This window comes from Bactrocera dorsalis, chromosome 2 (assembly GCF_023373825.1).
Source record: "Bactrocera dorsalis isolate Fly_Bdor chromosome 2, ASM2337382v1, whole genome shotgun sequence".
Taxonomy (NCBI): Eukaryota; Metazoa; Arthropoda; class Insecta; order Diptera; family Tephritidae; genus Bactrocera; species Bactrocera dorsalis.
In genome coordinates, this window is record NC_064304.1 from 29,029,859 (window position 1) to 29,051,630 (window position 21,772).

At 38.8% G+C, this 21,772-nt stretch overlaps 1 protein-coding gene across 10 annotated transcripts in view; it reads left to right on the top strand.

The window, feature by feature from the left end:
- The window catches only part of LOC105233143 (cytotoxic granule associated RNA binding protein TIA1), a 291,566-nt gene that overhangs the window by 263,060 nt on the left and 6,734 nt on the right, over nucleotides 1–21,772 (top strand). For 9 of the 10 annotated variants that reach the window (XM_049448248.1, XM_049448253.1, XM_049448252.1 and 6 more), the window contains exons 5-8: nucleotides 6,711–6,813; nucleotides 8,626–8,818; nucleotides 15,205–15,555; nucleotides 15,842–16,001. In XM_049448248.1, coding sequence (XP_049304205.1) covers nucleotides 6,711–6,813; nucleotides 8,626–8,818; nucleotides 15,205–15,555; nucleotides 15,842–16,001 — 807 coding nt within the window. The remainder of the gene's footprint in view (nucleotides 1–6,710; nucleotides 6,814–8,625; nucleotides 8,819–15,204; nucleotides 15,556–15,841; nucleotides 16,002–21,772) is intronic. The other variant, XM_049448258.1, reaches the window with a different exon arrangement.

The following is a 21,772-nucleotide window of genomic DNA, read 5'->3' on the forward strand; positions in this document are numbered from 1 at the left end:
CAAACCAAAAATAAAAGACCTAAAAATGGATCGATCTGTTTTATGGCAGCCATTTGCTGCTGTGGTCCAATCTGAATAATCTTTTCCAACATTCTACCGTTATGTTAGTGATTCGATAAAAATTTAGTGGAAATATCTTTAGAAATAAAACAGTTTTTCATATAAAATGCTTACGCCTATACCATGAGTATAATAAATTAAGAGTGCGAACATGCAGGGCGTATGAGCAACATTACTTCAATTTAAGAAGACCCAGAAAATTCACTTTGCGAGATATTTTGTCGTTATTATACCAAAAGTTTTCCTAAATAAGGCATAAATATTAGATATACGTTCCTTTCTGCAGATTTTAGTACATATACTATATATACTCATACATAGTGAATTGCTCACATTTCATTAAAACTTAATGCCCCCAAATACGCTAACGAATATTACAATTACTTCAATTACATTTAAGCAACGCTCTTCCAACGCATATTTTAGCGTTGTGTGCTACGTCAGCTTGTACTCATTCTGGTGGCGGTGGCCTTCCAAGCGACTGGCCAGCCAACCAACCAACGAACGAGCCACGCAATGTCTATCGGCGTTTGTAACCGCATTCCGCCGATGCAATCGACAAATTGGCTTTCCCGTTTAGATTTACAACTCATTTCTTCCTATGTGTATGTGTATATATGGCAATTGGAATGTGCTTCACGAAATTAAACTAGCAAATAAACACAGCAGTTGCAATTGCCGTTGCTTGCATGAAGCATGCTGCAGCACGTGCGTACACGAATTGGCTTTTATGCGAAAATGAAATTATAATTTTCGCTTTCGATAAATTTACCGGCATTCACCTAAAATACGAACAGTAGATGCATTTGAACGGTTTTTGGGTAACATTTTTAGTCAATTCGCAAGTTTTTGGTTAGGTGAGCGTGATTTATTAACGTCCTAACTCAATTATCTTATTAGAGTACTCATGCAGGAATTTTCGTTGGCACTACAATTTTGAGGTAGCAATCGATTATCTGGGTTCATACAATTTTATCGGGAACTGTACTTTAAAGGTTTCATAGCTCAAATAATTATTTTTGAAACCCAAATATGTATATTTGTGTATCAATATACATATCCACTACTTAAATCAATCATTTAAAGGCGAAGCTCCCTTTCAACAAGAGATAAAGCCAAGCAGTTAACACTTGTAGTAAGGCAGGCGAAAAACGATAAGAAACTATTGGATTGTGGGCAATTGTCGTCTGCGACAAAGAAACAACTCGAAAGGGCAGCCCAAAAACAAAAGGTGAACTGTCTCAACTGTTCAAACTTTAATCGGCAATGAAAACTGTGTGCAAAAAGCAAAGAAAACGCAAAACAAAAAATAAATACATAAATAAAAGAAGTCGATAATCGATGAGACAAATACTCTACGGTTGCTCATCGATTACGAAGTTTTCGCTCTCACGCTACGTTCAATTGTCAACGAAAACAAAGTAGCTAAACAAGAAAAGAAAAAACCTTAACTTCGCTTACACTAAAGCTCAAATACCCTTCATAAGAGCATTTCTGACGAGGTATGACAATTAAGTAATGAGACTGAGTCCATAAAATCCGTATATTTGAAAATTATTCTACAACTCTGCCATCCCCTTCAAAGTAGTCCCCTTGGGCAGCTATACAGCGATTCCAGCGCGTTTTCCATGCTTCGTAATATTTCTGGAACGCTTCGACTGGGATGTCCGCGAGTACCCTCGTCACGGCCGCCTGGATGTCCGTAATCGACTCAAAATTGATTCCTTTGACCACCGATTTTCTTTCAGGAAAGAGGAAAAAGTCACAGGGTGACATGTCGGGTGAATAAGGCGGCTGTTGCAACACGGCGATCCCTTTAGAGGCCAAATACTGGGACACGCTGAGGGCGGTGTGGCACGGCGCCTTGTCGCGATGAAGAATACAGTTACGAGCGATGTCTGGGCACACCCTGTTGACTCGTTTTCGCAATCTTTCGAGTACTTGGCAATTGTAGACTTGATTCATAGGTTCCCTCGGTGGAACGAATTCTTTGTGGACGATTCCACGGCTGCGCATTCGCGTCAGTCCGCACCTCGACTGGTCTCCCACTCCGCGCCTCGTCTTCCACGCTTTCACGCCCCTCCTTAAACTCTTTGTGCCATCGAAACACCTGGGCACGACTAAGAGCACTATCACCATACACTCTTACAATTTTAGCGTACGTTTCCGAAGCTGTTTCGCCCAATCTGGCGCAAAATTTTATCGCGACGCGTTGTTCTTGATTTCGTTTGCTATAGTTGTACGGAATCGACGGTTCCGTCAAATGAGCAGCTTCTTTCTAAGAAAAAGACGTTTTCAAAATGGCTTGTGGAACCACATATTGTCCAAGTGTTTATCATCCAAATCGTACCAAAACCAAAACTATTCGGATATTTTTGAGCGGTAGCGATTCCTATGTACAGTAACATGCCGGTCTTGACTATCACGGAAGAAGTACGGAAGAAGTCCAATGACGCCGAGGACCCCTAAACCGCACCAAACCGTAATTTTTTCGGGATACAATGGTGACTCATGGAGTACGTGTGGATTGCTGTCTGACCAATAACGCATATTTTGCTTATTGGCGAAGCCATTCAGCCAGAAATGAGCCTCATCGCTGAAGATGATTTTTCGATGAAAATCCGGATCATTTTCAAGTTGTTGCTCAGCCCAATTCACGAACATACGACGATTCTGGTGGTCAAGCGGCTTCAGTTCTTGCATCAATTTGATCTTGTAAGGATGTAGGTCAAGATCTTTTCGCAAAATTCGTCACAACGACGTCACAGAGATGCCCAACGCTTGAGAACGACGTATAAGAGACTGATTTGAGTCTTTCTCAATTGATGCGCTAGCGGCAGCAATATTTTCGACATTACGCGCACTTTTTTGTCTCACTGGCACGGGAACATTTTTTACTGTACCTGTGGATTCAAACTTTCCCACTAGACGCTCAATTGTTGATATTACAGGACGATTATGACAGTCATTAACAGCACGGTGAAGGTTGAGGTCACTGACTCCGAATTTTGGTTAAATTTTTATAACTTCGTCTAGTTGGATCATATATCTTTGCATGATGAAATGGCAGACCTTACTAAAGAGAAATGTCAAAAGAGGGGAAAAGAGGCGTGATGTGTGGTTCCTATCGGTTTACTTTTGTAGCGTCATTTCGAAAAAAACCCTATGCATGGCTGACATTGAAATTCAAGTATCACAACCTAATTCTGAAAAAATTGGAGGGTTCATTCTTCAAAGCAACACTACAGTATCTGTAGTAATTTTTTAGATTAGACCAGTATAACATATAGCTGTCATAAAAACTGAACAAACTAAAGGAATCAACGTAGAGAAACTTCTTTATTAGTAAAATGTATTATAGTTTCATTCAAACGAAGTTAACTTTTTATCTTGACTTAAAGTCTGGGTCCTTTTATGTGTATGACAGAACAGCTTTCCGTAAAATTTTTCTGAATTTATTTTTTTTTTATTCAAAAGTCACTTGAAATGATCCACTTCCATTTATGTTTGCCATGATCTGGCACCATCTTGTCTCTATTGACTCTGGGAATTAAAGTCCTTAATAACGCTGCCACTTTAGTGTTTACAGTTGCTGACTTTTTACGCCGCTTCTCGGTGACTTTTTTTTGTTTCTTTCCTCAACTCATCGAAATTTTTGCGCCAGACTTAATTTTTATTTCGTCTTCAGCTTCAGTTTTGTGCTTTTTTTGTTTATATTGCAAGCTGCAGGCGCCCACCTCTCAACACAGCTTTGTGCGAAATAAAACAACAACACGGTTGATGGCACATATTGCTGTTATTGGCATTCGCTCACATCCCAAATGCCCAAATCGCAAAAGTTTGCTGCCGGCAAACAATGGAATCAACTTTTTCCCATATTTTCTTGCTATTGTTGCATTTTCTTAAACTTCTTATTTACATTGCCTATGTTGCAAGTTCGTTCCCTCGGCTTGCTTATGTTTCTCGCTCTCTTTCTATCTTTTTTTATTTTTTTGTTTTGAATAGTTGACGTTTTTGTTTTATTAAAATTAGTGCATAGTTTTTACATGCATACTTCTAGAGTTTCTTTTCTCTTGGCTTTGCTGCAGTTTTTCTCCCTCTTTTGCATTATGGTTTCCGCACTTTACCCGCCGGCGGCCACGCACTTGGCTTCATTGACGCCGCTCTCTGTTGACATTGTGGAAAAGTCAATTTAAGTTTGTGCCATTAAGGCGTCAATGGAGGCGAGCGCGCACAAATTTCGAGAAGGTTTCTTTCTTTTTTACTTTGAGCAAGGGTCGAGCGCTGACAGCCAAACGCCAAGCTCACCCCATTGCCAACGCCAGTGGCTAAAATAAAGAATTTGCTAAGTTTGGCAGCCAGTAGCTCTGGCGTCTAGCAGTAAGAGAAACAGCATAGCAGCCGAAGAGAAGTCGCAAAAATTTACAACAGCAACACAACATTACTCTAGCTGTAGCATAGCATTCTTATAGTTGTCCACAGCTAACGGATTAGTTCAGCAGTGGACAGTAACTTTCGTAGTCGCATCAGTTATGTTCGTATGAATTTTTGTAACGGGTGGTTCAATAGTTGTATGTATTTTAGTATGAAAGGATAAATACTAGAGGACTCTCTCGTTTGCTTAAAAGGATAGTTGTTGTTGTCGAGATACAAAATTTTGAAAATTCTGTATTTACTCTTCCAAATCAATTTCATCCCCTTCAAAGTAATCCCCTCCCGACGAAATGCCTTATGCCTATAGATTTTCCAATCTTCGAAACACTGGTTGTAGTCACTTTCCGGGATGGCCTTCAGTTCCGTCTTCGCAGCGGCTCGAATCTCCTCTATCGTATAAAAACGGTGTCCCCGGAGCGGTCTTTTGAGCTTGGTGAACAGCCAGAAGTCGCACGCCGCCAGATCAGGTGAATACGGTGGTTGCGGAACGATATGGGTTGAGTTTTTGGCGAAATGATCACGAATTACGAGGGGCAGTATCGGATGGTGCATTATCGTGGTGTAAAAACCAAGAATTGTCTTTCCACAATTCCGGCCTTTTGTAGGCGGATAGCGTTACGCAAACGACGCATTACGTTCAAATAAAATTCCCTTGTTGCCAGTTTGACCGATTGGAAGGAGTTCATAATGCACAACACACCACAATAATCGAAGAAAACAGTCAACATGACCTTGATTTTTGTGCGACTTTGGCGCGATTTTTTTGGTATTGGCTCTCTTTTGGCACGATTTTTCGCTCGACTGATCGGTTGTTTCGGGGTCGTAAGCATAGATCATAGTCTCATCGCCAGTTGTAATGCGTTTTATGACACCCTGGTAATCGGAAAGCGTCGTTTCACACACTTCAACGCGGCGTTTTATTTCCAAAAAATTCAATGTTTTCGGTACCAGTCGAGATTTGACGCGGTTGAGGCCCAAAACATTCTTTCAAAATGGTATTGGCTGAGCCTTTCGATATGCCAAACTTCATCAGCAAGGTCTCTAATTGTTAATCGACGGTTTTTCAATATCAAATCTTTGATTTGTTGACGTAAGCTTCGTCGGTTGAGGTTGATGGTCGCCCTGGACGCTCTTCGTCTTTGACATGTTCACGGCCGGCTTGGAACTCACTATACCACTTGGAAACATTTGTTTTTTAGACATAGCCTCATCACCAAAGGCTTTCTGCACCATCCTCAACGTATCCGCAGCAGAAAATTGATTCCGTAAACAAAATTTAATGCAAATTCTTTGCTCAACAAATTTCGACATCGCAAAAAATGAAAAACTCACTTTTAGCAGCTCACAAAACGACATGTATCTCAAACACTAATGAATATTTTTTCATGTCAAAATATTGACATAAATGTGACTGACAGTATTTTTTGGGCACAGGTAATACGATGGGACAATCGCCTAAGCATTCAGGAACTTGGGATAATTTTCTAATCGGCCAGTGATAGCATCCAACTAAAAAGCTGGGAAAACGAGTCTAACGACTTGCATTAAGCTAATTCAGGCGGTCATTTTTCTTTTCCGAGTACATCCAGCTTCCAAAACGTTTGGTATTTCAACTTTATGCCACACTAAATTTTAATTTTTTCACAAAAAATAAGCTATCACATGTATCACCCTGTACGTATGCTTCGAAGTAATCAACTTGCTGCCACGACGATTTCTTTGCTTTGCCGCTTTTAAATAATTTGCAAGAAGTGTAAAGGGAATAGTTGAGATTATTTTCTTTACGAATTGCTGCCGGCTTCGATCGCTCAACGTCCACTACATCGTCAGCAGATTATCAAACGTAGATTTATTTACATAAATATGCACAAATGTGTGTATGACTATTTTCCAATCATTCACCATCAATCGAGACGGTTCGTAAGCCTTCAGCCAGCACTCTATAAGCTGCATCCACTATTTACTTTGTATAAATTTTAAACTCATTGCGACTTTGATTTGGCCAAACAGCGTAGAAAAGCAATTAAATTATGCTTAGCTTCACGGATTCCACTGTCTTTGCGTTTCGTTTGCCATTTATTTATTTGCCATATATATTCGTATATATGTATTTTTGTATATATATGTGTACTCCTTTACTTTCAACTAGTTTTTATTTGCTTTAAAAAGCATTTACCCATTGCATTGAACTGTATTTGTGCTTTGTGTCATTGCAGGAAGCGGAAAATGCCATTACCGCCATGAATGGTCAGTGGTTGGGCTCTCGTTCGATACGCACGAATTGGGCCACAAGAAAACCGCCGGCGACAAAATTGGATGGTAAGTAAATCAGCGTAATTCCAATGAGAGGAAAACGTGTTTGCGCTGCGAGACAAAAACGAAATAGTAAAATGGCATAAATACGAGGGGCACCAAATAAGTTCTGGACTTTGTTGCATGAGAATTTCGTTATTTTTGTGAAAATATCGTTCTTTGAATTTTGTTTGTCCAACTCACAATTATTCTTGGTAAAAGTGATGTATGCTGGATGTAGTTCCCATTTGCATAAAAAGAAGACAGTATTAGATCGCCGAAAGAACAATCCTTGGCTGGTTAAAATCTAAGTAAATTCCGATAACGTAGACCTGCCGTCGTGAGAATTGTAATTTTACCCATAGAGAATTAAGGTATTTAACCTGTTCTTGACCACTGTTTAAACACCTGATGTGTGGAAAATCGAAAGCGTGCTGCTCCTACTGAAACCTGGATACCCGATAATACTTCTTTCCTTCTTTCTTACTCACAACCTTCTCTCATCACCTAGGTCTATCAGATCATCAACATGCCTCCCAGAAAGCATGCAGCACCGCGACAACCAACCCCACATATTTCGTGGGCTAATCTAAAACCTGTAAGAGAATAATCCTGGTGCCGTTGGACTCCTCAAAAGCTTTTTAAATCCGTACTTTTACAGAATGCCTTCTGATATCTATTATCGAACATTTACATAATGAGGCTTACGGTTTAGAAAAAACAACACACTCTTCTCTTAGAAATTTCTGCTGAAATGTTTTCGCATAAACCATTCTTACAGTTGTCTGTTTCAAGCGGAGGCGCAACTTGGGAGCATCAAGAGGTCATTCCTTGATTAGGTCGACGACATTGAACAGCACGTTGACGAGAGTACGGACGCAACAAACTTCCGACAAGTATTCACCGCTATTCATAGTGGAGCCATTTATAGTTTCACCGTGTCTCTCCCAGCGAATGGTGTATTAGGAGTTAAACCACCACCCATAAAAGATGAAGAGGTCGAGTTTTCTTGAGAATCTAGAGTCTGCCTTTGTGTAGCTTCGTTATGGATATTGTAGCTGGTTAGACTACTTGCCCAGAATTGACCCCGTCTTACTAAACAAGTTTCCTTATGACTCTAAACACCTCTTTGTATGCCCAATGAATCACACTTAACACCCATCTCTTCATGGTCCGACCATGAAAATACAACACGGTTCCGGAATCGATCGTTACATAATAATCAACCTTATTCTTAACACCCAAGCGGGGATTAGATAACCGGGTATTTCTTGAACATTTGCGTTTGCAAAAGCTCTTTTTAAAGTCGAGATCCGTCAAGCTGAGATGATGGAGTGAATTTAACTTCGAAATGTTTCCACATCTAACATATTCGTCCAATGTTGGAGTTCAGTAATCCGCAGATCGGGAGGCAAATATGTCTGGAAATAAATCATCAAAACTCAGGCTTAATTTGAATGACGAGATGAAATATTTATATTAGAGTGGTAAAGAAATGTTGCTTATAACACTGTTTTCTGATCGTCGGAGACTGGTTGAAGCTATCGTAAAAAAACCCCGAAGACACAACCTACCAATGGGATAGCTTATGAATATTCGAGAACTCGTTAAACTCTATGAGATTACATTAAATTCATCAATAATAATTAAGCTAAATAATTGTTCCATGGCATCAATATAATAACAGTTCCAGAAACTTTTTAGCGCCCCTCGTAATTTATCATTATATTACATTAACTTACACCGTAAAACTCTTCTCTTTTTATTCCACACCTTTGCGAAAGCTTTCAATTTTGTATTTTATTGTTTTGTGCTAATCTACTTTGCTTTTTCCATTAGTTAATGCCAAACCTTTAACCTTCGATGAGGTGTACAACCAAAGCAGCCCCACTAATTGCACCGTCTATTGTGGTGGCATCAATGGCGCATTGTCCGGCTTTCTAAACGAGGATATTTTGCAGAAAACTTTCTCTCCCTATGGCACAATTCAGGAGATAAGGGTGTTCAAGGACAAAGGATATGCATTTGTGCGGTGAGTTTCCATTGAAAAAAGTAAAAATCAAATAAAAAGTAAAATATGACATAATGCTAAAGTTTCGCAGCTTCGCAAAAAGTGCAAATGTGTGCTTAGACACGCACGTGCATGCAAGTACAGGCACACTAACAAGTGAGAGCACTTAAATTTACCGAATATGAACATTGGATATTCGTGCAAAAAGAATTGGTGTTTAAAATACACTACTTTGGACAGACATGTTTACCACATTTAAAGAATTTTTTTTAGATTTCTGCTTGCGAACTATATACATACTTATGTACATACATATGTTCATAAATACATACTTATATGTACATACAGAACTTGTTCAATTTTTCGTCAGAACCATTAATTTTGCTTTAGAATTAGTATCATTCATAAAATCACTTTCATAAAATAGGATTAGCAGATTTTTATAAGCTTCTCTCGATACAAATCATTCAAAAACAGACAATAAACTGGGTATTGGACGAAGGAAACAGAAAAAAATGAAAATTGGACTTTTAGCAGACGTTTTATAAAAAAAAAATGCAATTTCGATGAAAATTTCACGACATTTTTTTTTTTTTAATAGTTGTAATTAAAAAAAATAAAAACCTTCGTTCAAGACCTTGTAAATGATATCTCGAAGACCTGTGTAAAATTTTATCAAGATCGGTTGAGTAGTTCGCGAGAAATCTTGACAACCGACTTTGAAAACACAGTTTCGAGAAAAACGCGCTTAAAGACGGCGCACTTAGCCTAGATTGCCTCGAGCGCACAAGTTCTCAGGGTTGTATCTCTGAAAGTATTGATGAGATCAACTTGAAAATATTCTAGAGATGTTATAGAATTTAATAAGATAAAATTTTTTTTTTCAATTTTTTGAAACTGTGAAACCCATGTAACCCCTTAATAAGCTTCTCTCGAGGCTAATCATTCAAAAGCAAGATTGTTCTCCGTAGACAATCACTTAGTACTAAGTCCAGCCTACAAATGGATTCATAAGAACCTTCCAACCAAGTTTCCGGAGCTTCTGGTAAAACAATATCGATATTATTGTTCTGGAGATGGAGTATAGTTATTCACGTGTTTGCAAAGGCTAGAGGCATCATTAGTTGGCCTCTTATTTCAGAAAATCGGGTCTTCTGCGACTACAACCCGAAGGTTGTATCAAAGCTAGAATACCCTTCATAAATGCAAGCCATTTCTTACTTTTATCGGTCAGTTTGTATGACAGTTATGTACAATAGTTGCTTGCTCTACAAAAAAAGTGATAAATGCTCCTTATCAGTTCGTCGCCGCCGTATTTCAATAGATCGGCTGTCAATACATCGGCCCCGGACTTTACATGGTCGGTCAAAGGCACGTCTACTCTATCGCCATCGATTGGGGGCTATGTTATACATTTACCCTATCGATATTGTTGAATTAAATTTTATATACAGGTCCAATCCTCAAACATATGTTTGACTGGATGCTTTTAAAATCTCTGTATTTTGGTAACCATTTTATGGTTTTTCTCGTTTAAACAAATCTATTGAATTAAAAATTAAAAAACAGGTGACAGGTGACTTCTTTTAAGTTGTTTCTTGAAACATCGACCTTTTTACGAAAAACCCGAAAAAATTAATCAAATCGATTCAGGTCTCACATGTTACGCAGTTTTTATTCAATGTATTGTATTGTTCATCTCACCAGATCTTACAAACCGCTCTTAATTATCTATGCCTATGTCCAAGATCTTTTAAAAAATGCTTAACATAAGCAATCGATGAATTTATATAATTTTGATCATACTTGTATATGAAACGACTACTTTTCCCCCTTCCTACCACGCGTTTAATAGCTAGCTATTCTGATAGCTGTTTGCCCCTTTGCATCCCTCAAACAACATTATCGGAAACTTATTTATTGTTGTATTTGTAGATTAGCTGCCAGAGTGCGCGTGTTCCTTTACAGCATTGTGTTGTTATTGTTTTGCAGTTTGAGTTCATATTCGCCCCACTTACAGCTAGCTGTATGGCGCAGTGTAGTCACTTGTGTGTGTGTGTTGTTGTAGTCACTTTATTGTTAAGTCAGTTGTTGCAGCTTGTTGTATTGTTTTTAGCTGTTTTCCGAATTTTATTTTCCCCATTGTTTGTTGGTGTTGTTCGACTATTGTGTTGCATTGTCTTGCTGTGTTTGCCGACATAATGAGCTTGGAGACTTCAAATACCGAGGGCGCTAGTTGGTGTTGTTGCTACCGAAGCCGTTGGTAATGCTTTTGATTTTACTGCAACAATGCTTGCAACAGCTTTTCCGCAGCAACACATGTATGGTGTGCCCAGTGGTGAGTTAATACAAATTGTATGTGGATCAAGAAGGGACTAGTTCAATGTGGTACAGTACTGGTCCATAATCTAAACTCTTAGTTATGTCTTAAAATATAAGTTCTTAGTAATTTTTTTCTGCAGTATCAGAAATTAGTAGGAAGGTAAAGAGTTCAGGTAATCAAAGCTATCAATATATGGTAGATACTCTATATCTTACAATAGCACAAAAAGCAGTCTAACCAGGGCACTTCAGTAATCGTCTCTATCTACACATATTTACGTGTATGTATGCATACGGGTGTTGTAGGATATGCGCAGCTGCCATGTTGACACAAAAGGCCGCATTGCACCGTTGCACTGATGCACTGAGATTGAGCGAGTCACGAATCCCTTGGCCGATTGCACAACTTTCACGCTTTGTTCGCTCTGCTAACTGCTAATACTGTGAACACTTCAACGTTGTTATTGTTGTTGTTATTTTCAGGGTTGTCCTCCTTATGTAAGTGGGGAAAATGAAAGCTATTAGTATGCACAAAGAAGTGTATCCCGCATGCATTTACATTTTCAACATATCGACTTTAAATAAGTGGCATCTAAAAAGCAATTTACTAAATTACGACCAATTTTTTCTCCAGTCTTTTGAGTTTTAATTCCCAGAACTTGTATAGTTAATGCTGCAGTTACTTCAGTTAAATTTCATGTAGATTTCATTTAATGGGAAATGTTTTATTTTTTGCGGATTTTTTGACTTATACTCGTATAACGATAAAAATCTTCTTCTTTACTGGCTTAGACATCGCTTACGCGTATATAGCGGAGTTAACAACAGTGCGCCGGTCGTTTCTTCAAGCGAAGCCAGGTCCTTCTCCACCTGATCCTTCCAACGGAAGTCTTCCTCTTCCTCTGCTCCCCCCGACGGGTACTACGCCGAATACTTTTAGAGCTGGTGTGTTTTCATCCATTCGGACAACATCTAGCCTGCGTAGCTGCTGTCTTTTAATTCGGTGAACTATGTCAATGTCGCCGTATATCTCGTACAGCTCATCGTTCCATCGAATGCGATATTCGCCGTGGCCAACGCGCAAAGGACCATAAATCTTTCGCAGAACTTTTCTCTCGAAAACTCGCAACGTCGACTCATCTGTTGTTGACATCGTCCAGGCCTCTGCACCATATAGCAGGACGGGAATTATGAGTGACTTATAGAGTTTGGTTTTTGTCTGTCGAGAGAGGACTTTGCTTCTCAATTGCCTACTCAGTCCGAAGTAGCACCTGTTGGCAAGAGTTATCCTGCGTTGGATTTCAAAGCTGACATTGTTGGTGGTGTTTACGCTGGTTCCAAGATAGACGAAATTATCTACAACTTCAAAGTTATGACTGTCAACAGTGACGTGAGTGCCAAGTCGCGAGTGCGACGACTGTTTGTTTGATGACAGGAGATATTTCGTCTTGCCCTCGTTCACTGCCAGACCCATTTGCGTTGCTTCCTTGTTCAGTCTGGAGAAAGCAGAACTAACGGCGCGGGTGTTGAGACCGATGATATCAATATCATCGGCATACGCCAGCAGCTGTACACTCTTATAAAAGATTGTACCTGCTCGATTAAGTTCTGCAGCTCGAACTATTTTCTCCAGCAGCAGATTGAAGAAATCGCACGATAGGGAGTCGCCTTGTCTGAAACCTCGTTTGGTATCGAACGGCTCGGAGAGGTTCTTCCCGATCCTGACGGAGCTTTTGGTCCCGCTCAATGTCAGTTTACACAGCCGTATTAGTTTTGCGGGGATACCAAATTCAGACATTGCGGCATAAAGGCAGCTCCTTTTCGTACTGTCGAAAGCAGCTTTAAAATCGACGAAGAGGTGATGTGTGTCGATTCTCCTTTCACGGGTCTTTTCCAAGATTTGGCGCATGGTGAATATCTGGTCGGTTGTTGATTTACCAGGTCTGAAGCCACACTGATAAGGTCCAATCAGTTTGTTGACGGTTTTAATCTTTCACACAATACGCTCGATAGAACCTTATACGCGATATTAAGGAGGCTAATCCCACGGTAGTTGGCGCAGATTGTGGGGTCTCCTTTTTTATGGATTGGGCATAGCACACTTAAATTCCAATCGTTGGGCATGCTTTCGTCCGACCATATTTTACAAAGAAGCTGATGCATGCTCCTTATCAGTTCTTCGCCGCCGTGTTTGAATAGCTCGGCTGGCAATCCATCCGTCCCCGCCGCTTTGTTGTTCTTCAGGCGGGTAATTGCTATTCGAACTTCTTCTTGGTCGGGCAATGGAACGTCTTTTCCATCGTCATCGATTGGGGAATCGGGTTCGTCTTCTCCTGGCGTTGTGTGTTCACTGCCATTCAGCAGGCTGGAGAAGTGTTCCCTCCATAATTTAAGTATGCTCTGGGCATCGGTGACTAGATCACCTTGGGGGGTTCTACATGAGTATGCTCCGGTCTTGAAACCTTCTGTAAGCCGCCGCATTTTTTGGTAGAATTTTTCGAGCATTACCCTGTCGGCCAGCTTATCAAGCTCTTCGTACTCACGCATTTCGGCCTCTTTCTTTTTCTGTCTACAAATGCGTCTCGCTTCTCCTCGAGTCTCGTGACCTAAAATATGACGCTTAAAATTAATATTATATTTTATATATACATTTTTTTATAACTTTAGGACTGTCGAGTTAGTGCGTAGGTCTAATATGAAGTCATTTTATCGGCTCTATAATCGTGTGAACCAAATGAGGACTCAGTCATTGCCAGTAAACACTCGAGCCATCTTCTCTCCAGAACACTGTTGTTGGTCTTGAAGGCTGTTTTTTTGCAGTTTTTTTTACGTAAATCTTTCCGGTTCCCTTTTTATTTACTTAAAGTAAATTACGGTTCCATTTACTAACCTGAGATCTCGGACATCAAGCCAAAGATCTACCTGTGACATTCCAAAAAGTTATTGCACACTTTTTTCTTTGTTAAGACACAGCAAATCGTTTCAAAAATTTATTGACCGCAGTGTAATTCAGGAAAGCCGTTACCAAACGAAGACCAGAATATGTTGGGTTCGGACTTTGCTTTAGCTGATTATTATGGACTTATTGGCAAACAAGGAAGGAATTAGGCAACTTTTTTTTCAATTCTCGGAACAGTTTGTAAAAGTAATTTTTCGGAATAGCCTTCATGTGCGTATCGATTCATATTTAGTGGCTTTTATTAATTTAAATAGGTTCCCCCGAACCGGTCGTTTAAGGATTGCTGAATAGCCAGAGGGCACAAGGTGCAAAAAACCAAGAGTTGTCGGCTCATAATTCCTGCCTAATTTTACGAACAGCTTCGGGCAAGCAATGCATATCACTCAAATATTATTCCTTGTTCATAGTTTGGCCAAATCGATAATCCAAGAAAACTGCCAGCATAACCTTGTTTTTTGAACCGCTTTGGCATGGATTTTCGGCCTCTACTCACCTTTGCCTCGATATTTGGCCGACAAATCGTTTCCGCGTCCTAAGCATTGATTCAAGACACGTCGCCAGAAATAAAACGTTTCATGACATCCTGGTAGTCGAAAAGCATTACTTCACAGACACTAACACGATACCTTCACTTTTCTTAGGCCCAAATGATCTTTCAAAGTGGTTTTCACTGATCCCTCTGATATCCCAACGATGTCAGTAATATCTGGGACTATCAATTGTCGATTCTCAAGCATCACCAACTCCTTCATTTTATTGACGTGTTCATCATCAGTTGATGTTGATGGCCGTCCTGGACGTGGTTCGTCATCAACGTGTTCTCGACCCACTTTGAATAATTTTTATGATTCATTTTATTTTTCTTTATGCGCTCAAAATACACAAATTCAACTCCAACCCTGATATTATATCATTACATGTTATATTTATATAAAATATAGTATACTATATAATTTCAATATAATATATACTATATTGAATACAAATTTCACTACAACAAAACTAAACTTTCTGCCTAACCAAAGGAAAATACAAGTATTTTTATTGCCTTAAAACAAATGACAAGTCTTAAAAATAATCATCTTAATATATTTCATTTAAATACGCCATAAATAATTCGTTGCAGTTTCTCCACCAAAGAGGCCGCCACCCATGCAATTGTCGGCGTACACAATACCGAAATCAATCAACAGCCAGTAAAGTGTGCGTGGGGCAAAGAGAGCGGCGACCCCAATCACATGTCGGCCATCGCTGGGCAAGCACTAAGCCCCGGCTTCCCATTCGGCACAGCAGCAGCGGCGGCAGCGGCAGCCGCATATGGGCAACAAGTGGCCGGCTATTGGTATCCACCAGCACCGACATATCCCACAGCTGCGCCCACGCCCGCCAACGCTCTACAACCGGGACAATTTTTGCAAGGCATGCAAGGATTTACAACCTACGGACAATTTGCTGGCTACCAACAAGGATATATGGGGTAAAGATAGAAGACATTTTTATAACTGAGTGTAGTTAAATTGATATGGTTAAGGCGCATATGCAGTGAATGGTTTACGATAGAGAAAGTATAAAAATATGGATGTTTACAGTATATTTGGGTTGGGGTGGTTCTTAACGTAATTAAATTAATACTTTGAGAGGATATTTTGAAAGGCTAATGTTAAAATAAAATTAAATATACATACGAGTATAATTTAAAAAAATTTTGCTTAAAAACCTTTTTTTAATAATTTTTATTCTTTTCTCCTCACTCAAAAATGTAGCATGGGCGTACAGATTCCCGGCACCTGGCAAAGTGTGCCACCACAAGCGCCGTTAGCGGGCGCCACCGCTCCACAAATTGCACAAAGCGTCGGCAGCGGTCTGCCACAAGCCACCGGCGTTGTCGCCTATCCCATGCAACAGTTTCAGGTTAGTCCACAGGTGAGTCTACACACATACTAAATACACGCATATTTAAATACAAAAGAAATCTACACAAAAATCATAGGAACGATTTAGAATGCCATAAAAGCAACAAGCTGCCATCGATACGTTTTTCCGCCTTTCTGCTTTGCCGGCTGAGCCCCAGATATATTTCATACAAACTTGTGTGCAGCAAAACTCAGCAACGGCGACCACTTATCACAGCAGCACTGGCTGCTGACATATTGAACTAGTGAACTCTTTAGTGCTTTGTACGCCTTGCTGCCTCCCACTGCACTCCCAGCACAGAACTATCGGCAAATCCCCGTACATACACACTTGTAGCAACTCAGGGGCTGCGCAACATATTATGCGACAACAGCGATTCAATGCTTACGCTTACAATTCGATTTCAATGCGTTCTTTGTGCGAATGATGTTGCCACAAATCGCACAGCAACCAACAATAACGGTACACTTACTGGCATTCACTTAGAAATACCTGTAGACATGGCATTTAGGTTTGAGTGCAGAACTTAACTTTTGTACTGCCGTTTGATCGCACGTTGACATTGCTGGCCTAAATGGCCTCACTCCAATGGCACTCAATGTCTGTTACTCGGTTGTGTTGGCAACAAAGAAAGTGCAAATATTAAATATTGAAACATTTGGTGACTTTCTGAAAATATTTTTTTTTTAGTATATATGTAATATTCATTTATACAATCATTTATGAATGTAACATAGGGTATCCGAAAGTCATAGATAAGACCTAGAAGTTCAAACCATTCACCAGAGAGTGATCCCAAATTCTAAACGAAAAGCTCAAGAAAAATTCGATCTTTCTGCTACAAAAACCATTGAAAATGTATACAATTTATTTAAACTCCACTAAAATGAACTCCATTATAATAGATGGCTTCAGTAATCTATATCACTCCTTGTATGTATAATCGCGTACGGGTTATATAACTATACACACGGTTTGTCCGGAATGTAATAGCACAGAGTCGATTTAAAAAACTTTATTGAACCAATCATTACAATTCTTATAAGGTAGTAGTTTGGTAACATATGCTTATTTTCATGACTTCTTTGGAGGATGTTTTTTATAGGAAAATAAAAAGGATTTATCTTGAATATTTAGAGTGTTTTTAATTACATACTGAAAACATAAAAAAATGTATTTGAAAAAATTTAATACTTTATTACTATTATTATATTATTAGTTAGAACCCAAGAAAAACTGCACGTGGGTGGGCCGGATGATTTTGGCTCTTGATGTTATCTGAAATCAAATATCCTTGATTATTCTTAACCTATAGACATGTCTTTCTGGTCGGAACTACTGAAGTTAAATTTCAAGGGTAAATAACAATATGGCAATATGAAATTATAAGCGTATAGAACACCCTGTTAAAATTTGAAAGCAAGCGGTTCAGTGGAAAAAGAGTTAGGACCCGCGCCGACCACAAAAAACAATGTTTTGAAAAAAAAACGCGTTTAAAGTTGAACAACTCCGAGGGAGAGGACTCTGAGGCGCTCTAGGAAACTTGTTATAACTCCCCAAATATTTCGAATTTCCGTCTGAAATTTTCACAGCATATTCTTAAAACATTGTACTTTCAAATTAAGCAAAAAAGAAGCTTTCGATTTTTTGAACCCAAGTTACCAGACTACTGCCTTAAAACTTTCAAAATAGGCTCCTCCTGCGTCGATGCAGCGCTATTAGCGCGATTCGCAAGCATTGAAGGCCTCACGGAAGGCATTCTCCGGAAAAGCCATGAGAGCCGAGATGCATGCTGTTTGGATCCCCTTTCAACGGCCTTTTCAGGCAAGGAAAGAAAAAAATTCCTGGGGTTCACATCTGAGCTGTAGGGCGGCTGCGGAAGCCATACGCCTATGCGGATCTGAACTGTCAAAAATTGCTCTATTTAAAGGAAACAATTACCCAGAAGGGGCCAATTTGGACAACAGGAGGAAAAGTTCGCTTCAAGAGAAGCTTGTGAAGCTTGTAGTTTTGCCAGGGCTTTTATAATAGTGGCATTATTAAGTTACCCGCATGCGTAAATGCAGATCTTCGCTCACATCTGCTTCCACCAGTGGATACCGCATCAAACAACTTCAAATCTGGAGTGCTTCCATTTATTCCGACGACATGGCTTAGACATCCCAGCCCTTGTCAATGTCGCTGCTACTGCGACATACTTGTATAACGGTACTGTTAAACATGAAAAAACGTTAACTTCGGCTACACCGAAGCTAATATACCCTTCACAAGTGCGTTTCTTTTAGTAACTATGTGTCTCGGAGATTATGTTATTTACCTTAAGCAGTATTCCATGTGAAATTTCATGAAAATACCACATCAAATACGAAAGTTTTCCATATAAGAACTTGATTCCGATCGTAGGAACGGGCATGGCTGAATCGACTCAGCTCAACATACTGATCATTTATACATATGTATGTATATACTTTATAGGGTCTCCGACGCTTCCTTCTGGGTGTTACAAACTTCGTGACAAACTTAATATACCCTGTGCAGAGTATAAGAATACTAGAAGAGCGAGCTTTATAAAAAAAAACTAGTGTCAAAATTGTACGATGGGAGTGGCATCGCTTAGGTGCCCAACCGATTTCAACTAAATTTAGTACGTGACATTCTTTAGACGTTCCTATGTTATAGTGCAAAATTGACGAAATCGCACTACAGCCACGCCTGTTTTTCCTATCACCAAATTTTATATTCCGTTTAATTCTTCACGTTCCAGTTTACAAATGAATAAACAATTAATATAACAAAAACAACAAAACTTTGCACGAATAATGCCTTTAAAGTATGCCATCTAAAATTGCTCAAATCCAACTAAAACTGTTCAAGCCTCTAGGTACTGAACATTTGGACCCCAGTACCTTTAGTTGACTTTTTTGCCGCAAATATCGGCCCAGGTGTGAGTTAAATAGTTGAAGTTCAAGGATAATCCTTTCCGGACAGCAGTATGTCGGTATATCAAAAATGGGTTCAATTGGGTCAATAATTCTCTTTGCTCCCACATACCTCATATTAAGGTCTCAGAACTTCCAGATGACCTTATGTCGCATACATCGCTTGACATATGAGTTATCTCTATGAAAATGAGGATGCGTGTTTCACACATAGTAGTATATCTTTGTGCCAAAAATGGGTAAAATTTAACAAAAACTTAACCTTGAATCCAATTGACTAATTTGAGAATTTTCGAACATCCGGCTGACTTTACTTCATTTGATTGCTGATGGTAGGTGAGGTACTTTAGTGCGACGGAAAAGTTTATTAGAGTGTGGTATATTAATAGTATCTGGTATTGGATAAAATCGGGTCAATAGTAAAGTCGAGACTTAACATAAAGTTTCGTCGCCATCTTTTATTGCTGATTCTTACTCGATTCTTGCAAGTTGCTATGTAGTGTAAACAATCTTCAGTTGCATCCGAACTTAGGCTCTCGGTACTTGTTAATGTAGTTCTTTATTCGAAATACATATAATAGAGGTATATGTGAATATCAATCTGTTACAAACGCAAAAGCTTGGGAAGAAATTCGATATTTTCATGACAAGTTAAGACCATCGCCTTTTTAAGCAATTAATTAGAATGATGAACAACACAATAGTAAAGAAAAAATCGACCAAATCGTACCAGAATCAGTTTTATATACACATACACGGACTAAGTTCTTCAAAAGAGCAAAACAAATGAGTATTTTATTTTTTCATAAATAAATACAATTTTGTCGTCTTTTCATATATTATAGAGTCGGAAAAAGATTTATTTTAAAATGTTTAAAAATCAAAATATAAGTATATACATATGTACTAAAGATAACCTGTTTTGCTAAAATTAGGTACAAGGGGAGAACTAGGGTTTCTTAACATAACGTTTTCAATATACTATATTTTAATTTTAGTATGCATTGTAATGGCAAATGATTGGTTTTCTCGGAAACTTAATTATTTTAGTATTTTCTAATGTCTCTAGTCAATAATGATTAATAAGTAAGCCGAAATTTCCTGCCATCTATTCAAGGCTATATTTTAGTTTAAAAAAATATGTCTTGAGGGTGATCATACAAGTACAAAGATTATATAGGTGAAATTGAATTGATATTTCTATTCAACAAATTCCCAATAACGGGCTTTTAAATACGATTCAATCTAACAGCTCCTTCACGTGTCCTTTTCATCGTAGTTGTCTTGATGTATGCACCAACGAACTTTCAATAATAATTCGCATAAATGCATTATAAAATGTATTAGTTAAACGAGAAATTAGCTTATCTCAAGTACTTTCCAGTAGAGCTGCCAAATTCAACCTTCAAATTCATGAATCTACACATATATGTGCATATGTACTTCGCCAAACCTCTAAAAACCACACCATCACTACAAACCTCCATTTTCTCGCTCAATCGTTCAGACATTGGTTCATTCATTTGTTCGGCATTTGCAATCGAAAGGCGATCAGGCGAGAAGCCGATTTAGCGCCTACACGCCTTTCAGACACATGTACGCGTGCATGTGTGGATGTAAATCTCGCTTCATTTCGCACATTTCGGTTTTGTCGTTGCAGCACAAAGAACGCGCCGCTTTTCTCTTGTTGGTAGATAACAGAATTCTGTTAGCATTGTTGCTGTTTATTTCACTATTACCTTTCACCTTATGCTTTTGATGCAATTCTTTTCTGTTGTTTCTTTTGTGACACAACACTAGAGATAGCCAGTTTCTGTATGAAGTTGCAAACAAAAAAAAATAAACAACTTGTTGTATCGTTTTGGAATTTCATATCAAATAGTTTTTTGCGTTTACAACAGTTTTTTTTTAAATTTAAGTCAAGCTTATCTCATTATTAACCGGTCGATTAACTAATCGACAATTGGTCGTCATGTGTTTTCAGAAAATGTCGCCTAAGTGGTAGCGAGGTCCTTGTACTCGTAGCCTCACAGATATTTAGTGAGTCCAATATCAAAGAGTAATTGCCTGTGTGAAATGCCCTGAATCAATTTAGCCACAAAACAAGCTGAACTTAACACTCCATCTTCGTGCTAAGAAGGTTTTAAAAGCAATACATATAATGTTTCAAAACCAGACTTTGCAATAGCTCTATTAAAGATTTTGAAAATTCTACCACTTCCTAATGTTCATACAAGTCTACACATTTACATAGACATACATTGCTAGTTTTGTACAAAAGCCGAGCCGTGGAGACAAGGAAAGTGGTTGCTTAATAACAGCGCTTCACATTGATGTCTCTATTGAGCTGCGAAGACCATAGGCTCAAATAGCAATTGGCTATTAAATTCAGCTGGAAAGCAAAGTTACGATCACTCATTCATTTAATGGAAAGGAAAGAGTTTTAGCAACATTTTTGAAGAAATTGAAAGAGCTTTAAGCAACCTTTAAGTCGTACTAAGGTTACCTAATAAGGAAGAAAATCTTTTATGAAGGTTTTTGTATTGTTTTCGATCGATCATTTTGTATGGCAATGGACCACAGTAATACGATATCGACGGATCCCACAAAGGAACAGCCTTTATCCATAAATTAATTGTTTCCTTAATAAATAAACCCGCAGTTTGGCCATGGCATCAAAACTATCACTAACACTTGTTGCTCAGCAATTCGCTTTTGCTTATTACGATCACTACATTTTTGCTCAAACAGCTTTCCAATTTGTAGGCAGTCAATAAACTCACTAGAAAATACACAAATGATAGACAAAATACAGATCGAAGCAAACAATACGCTGTCACC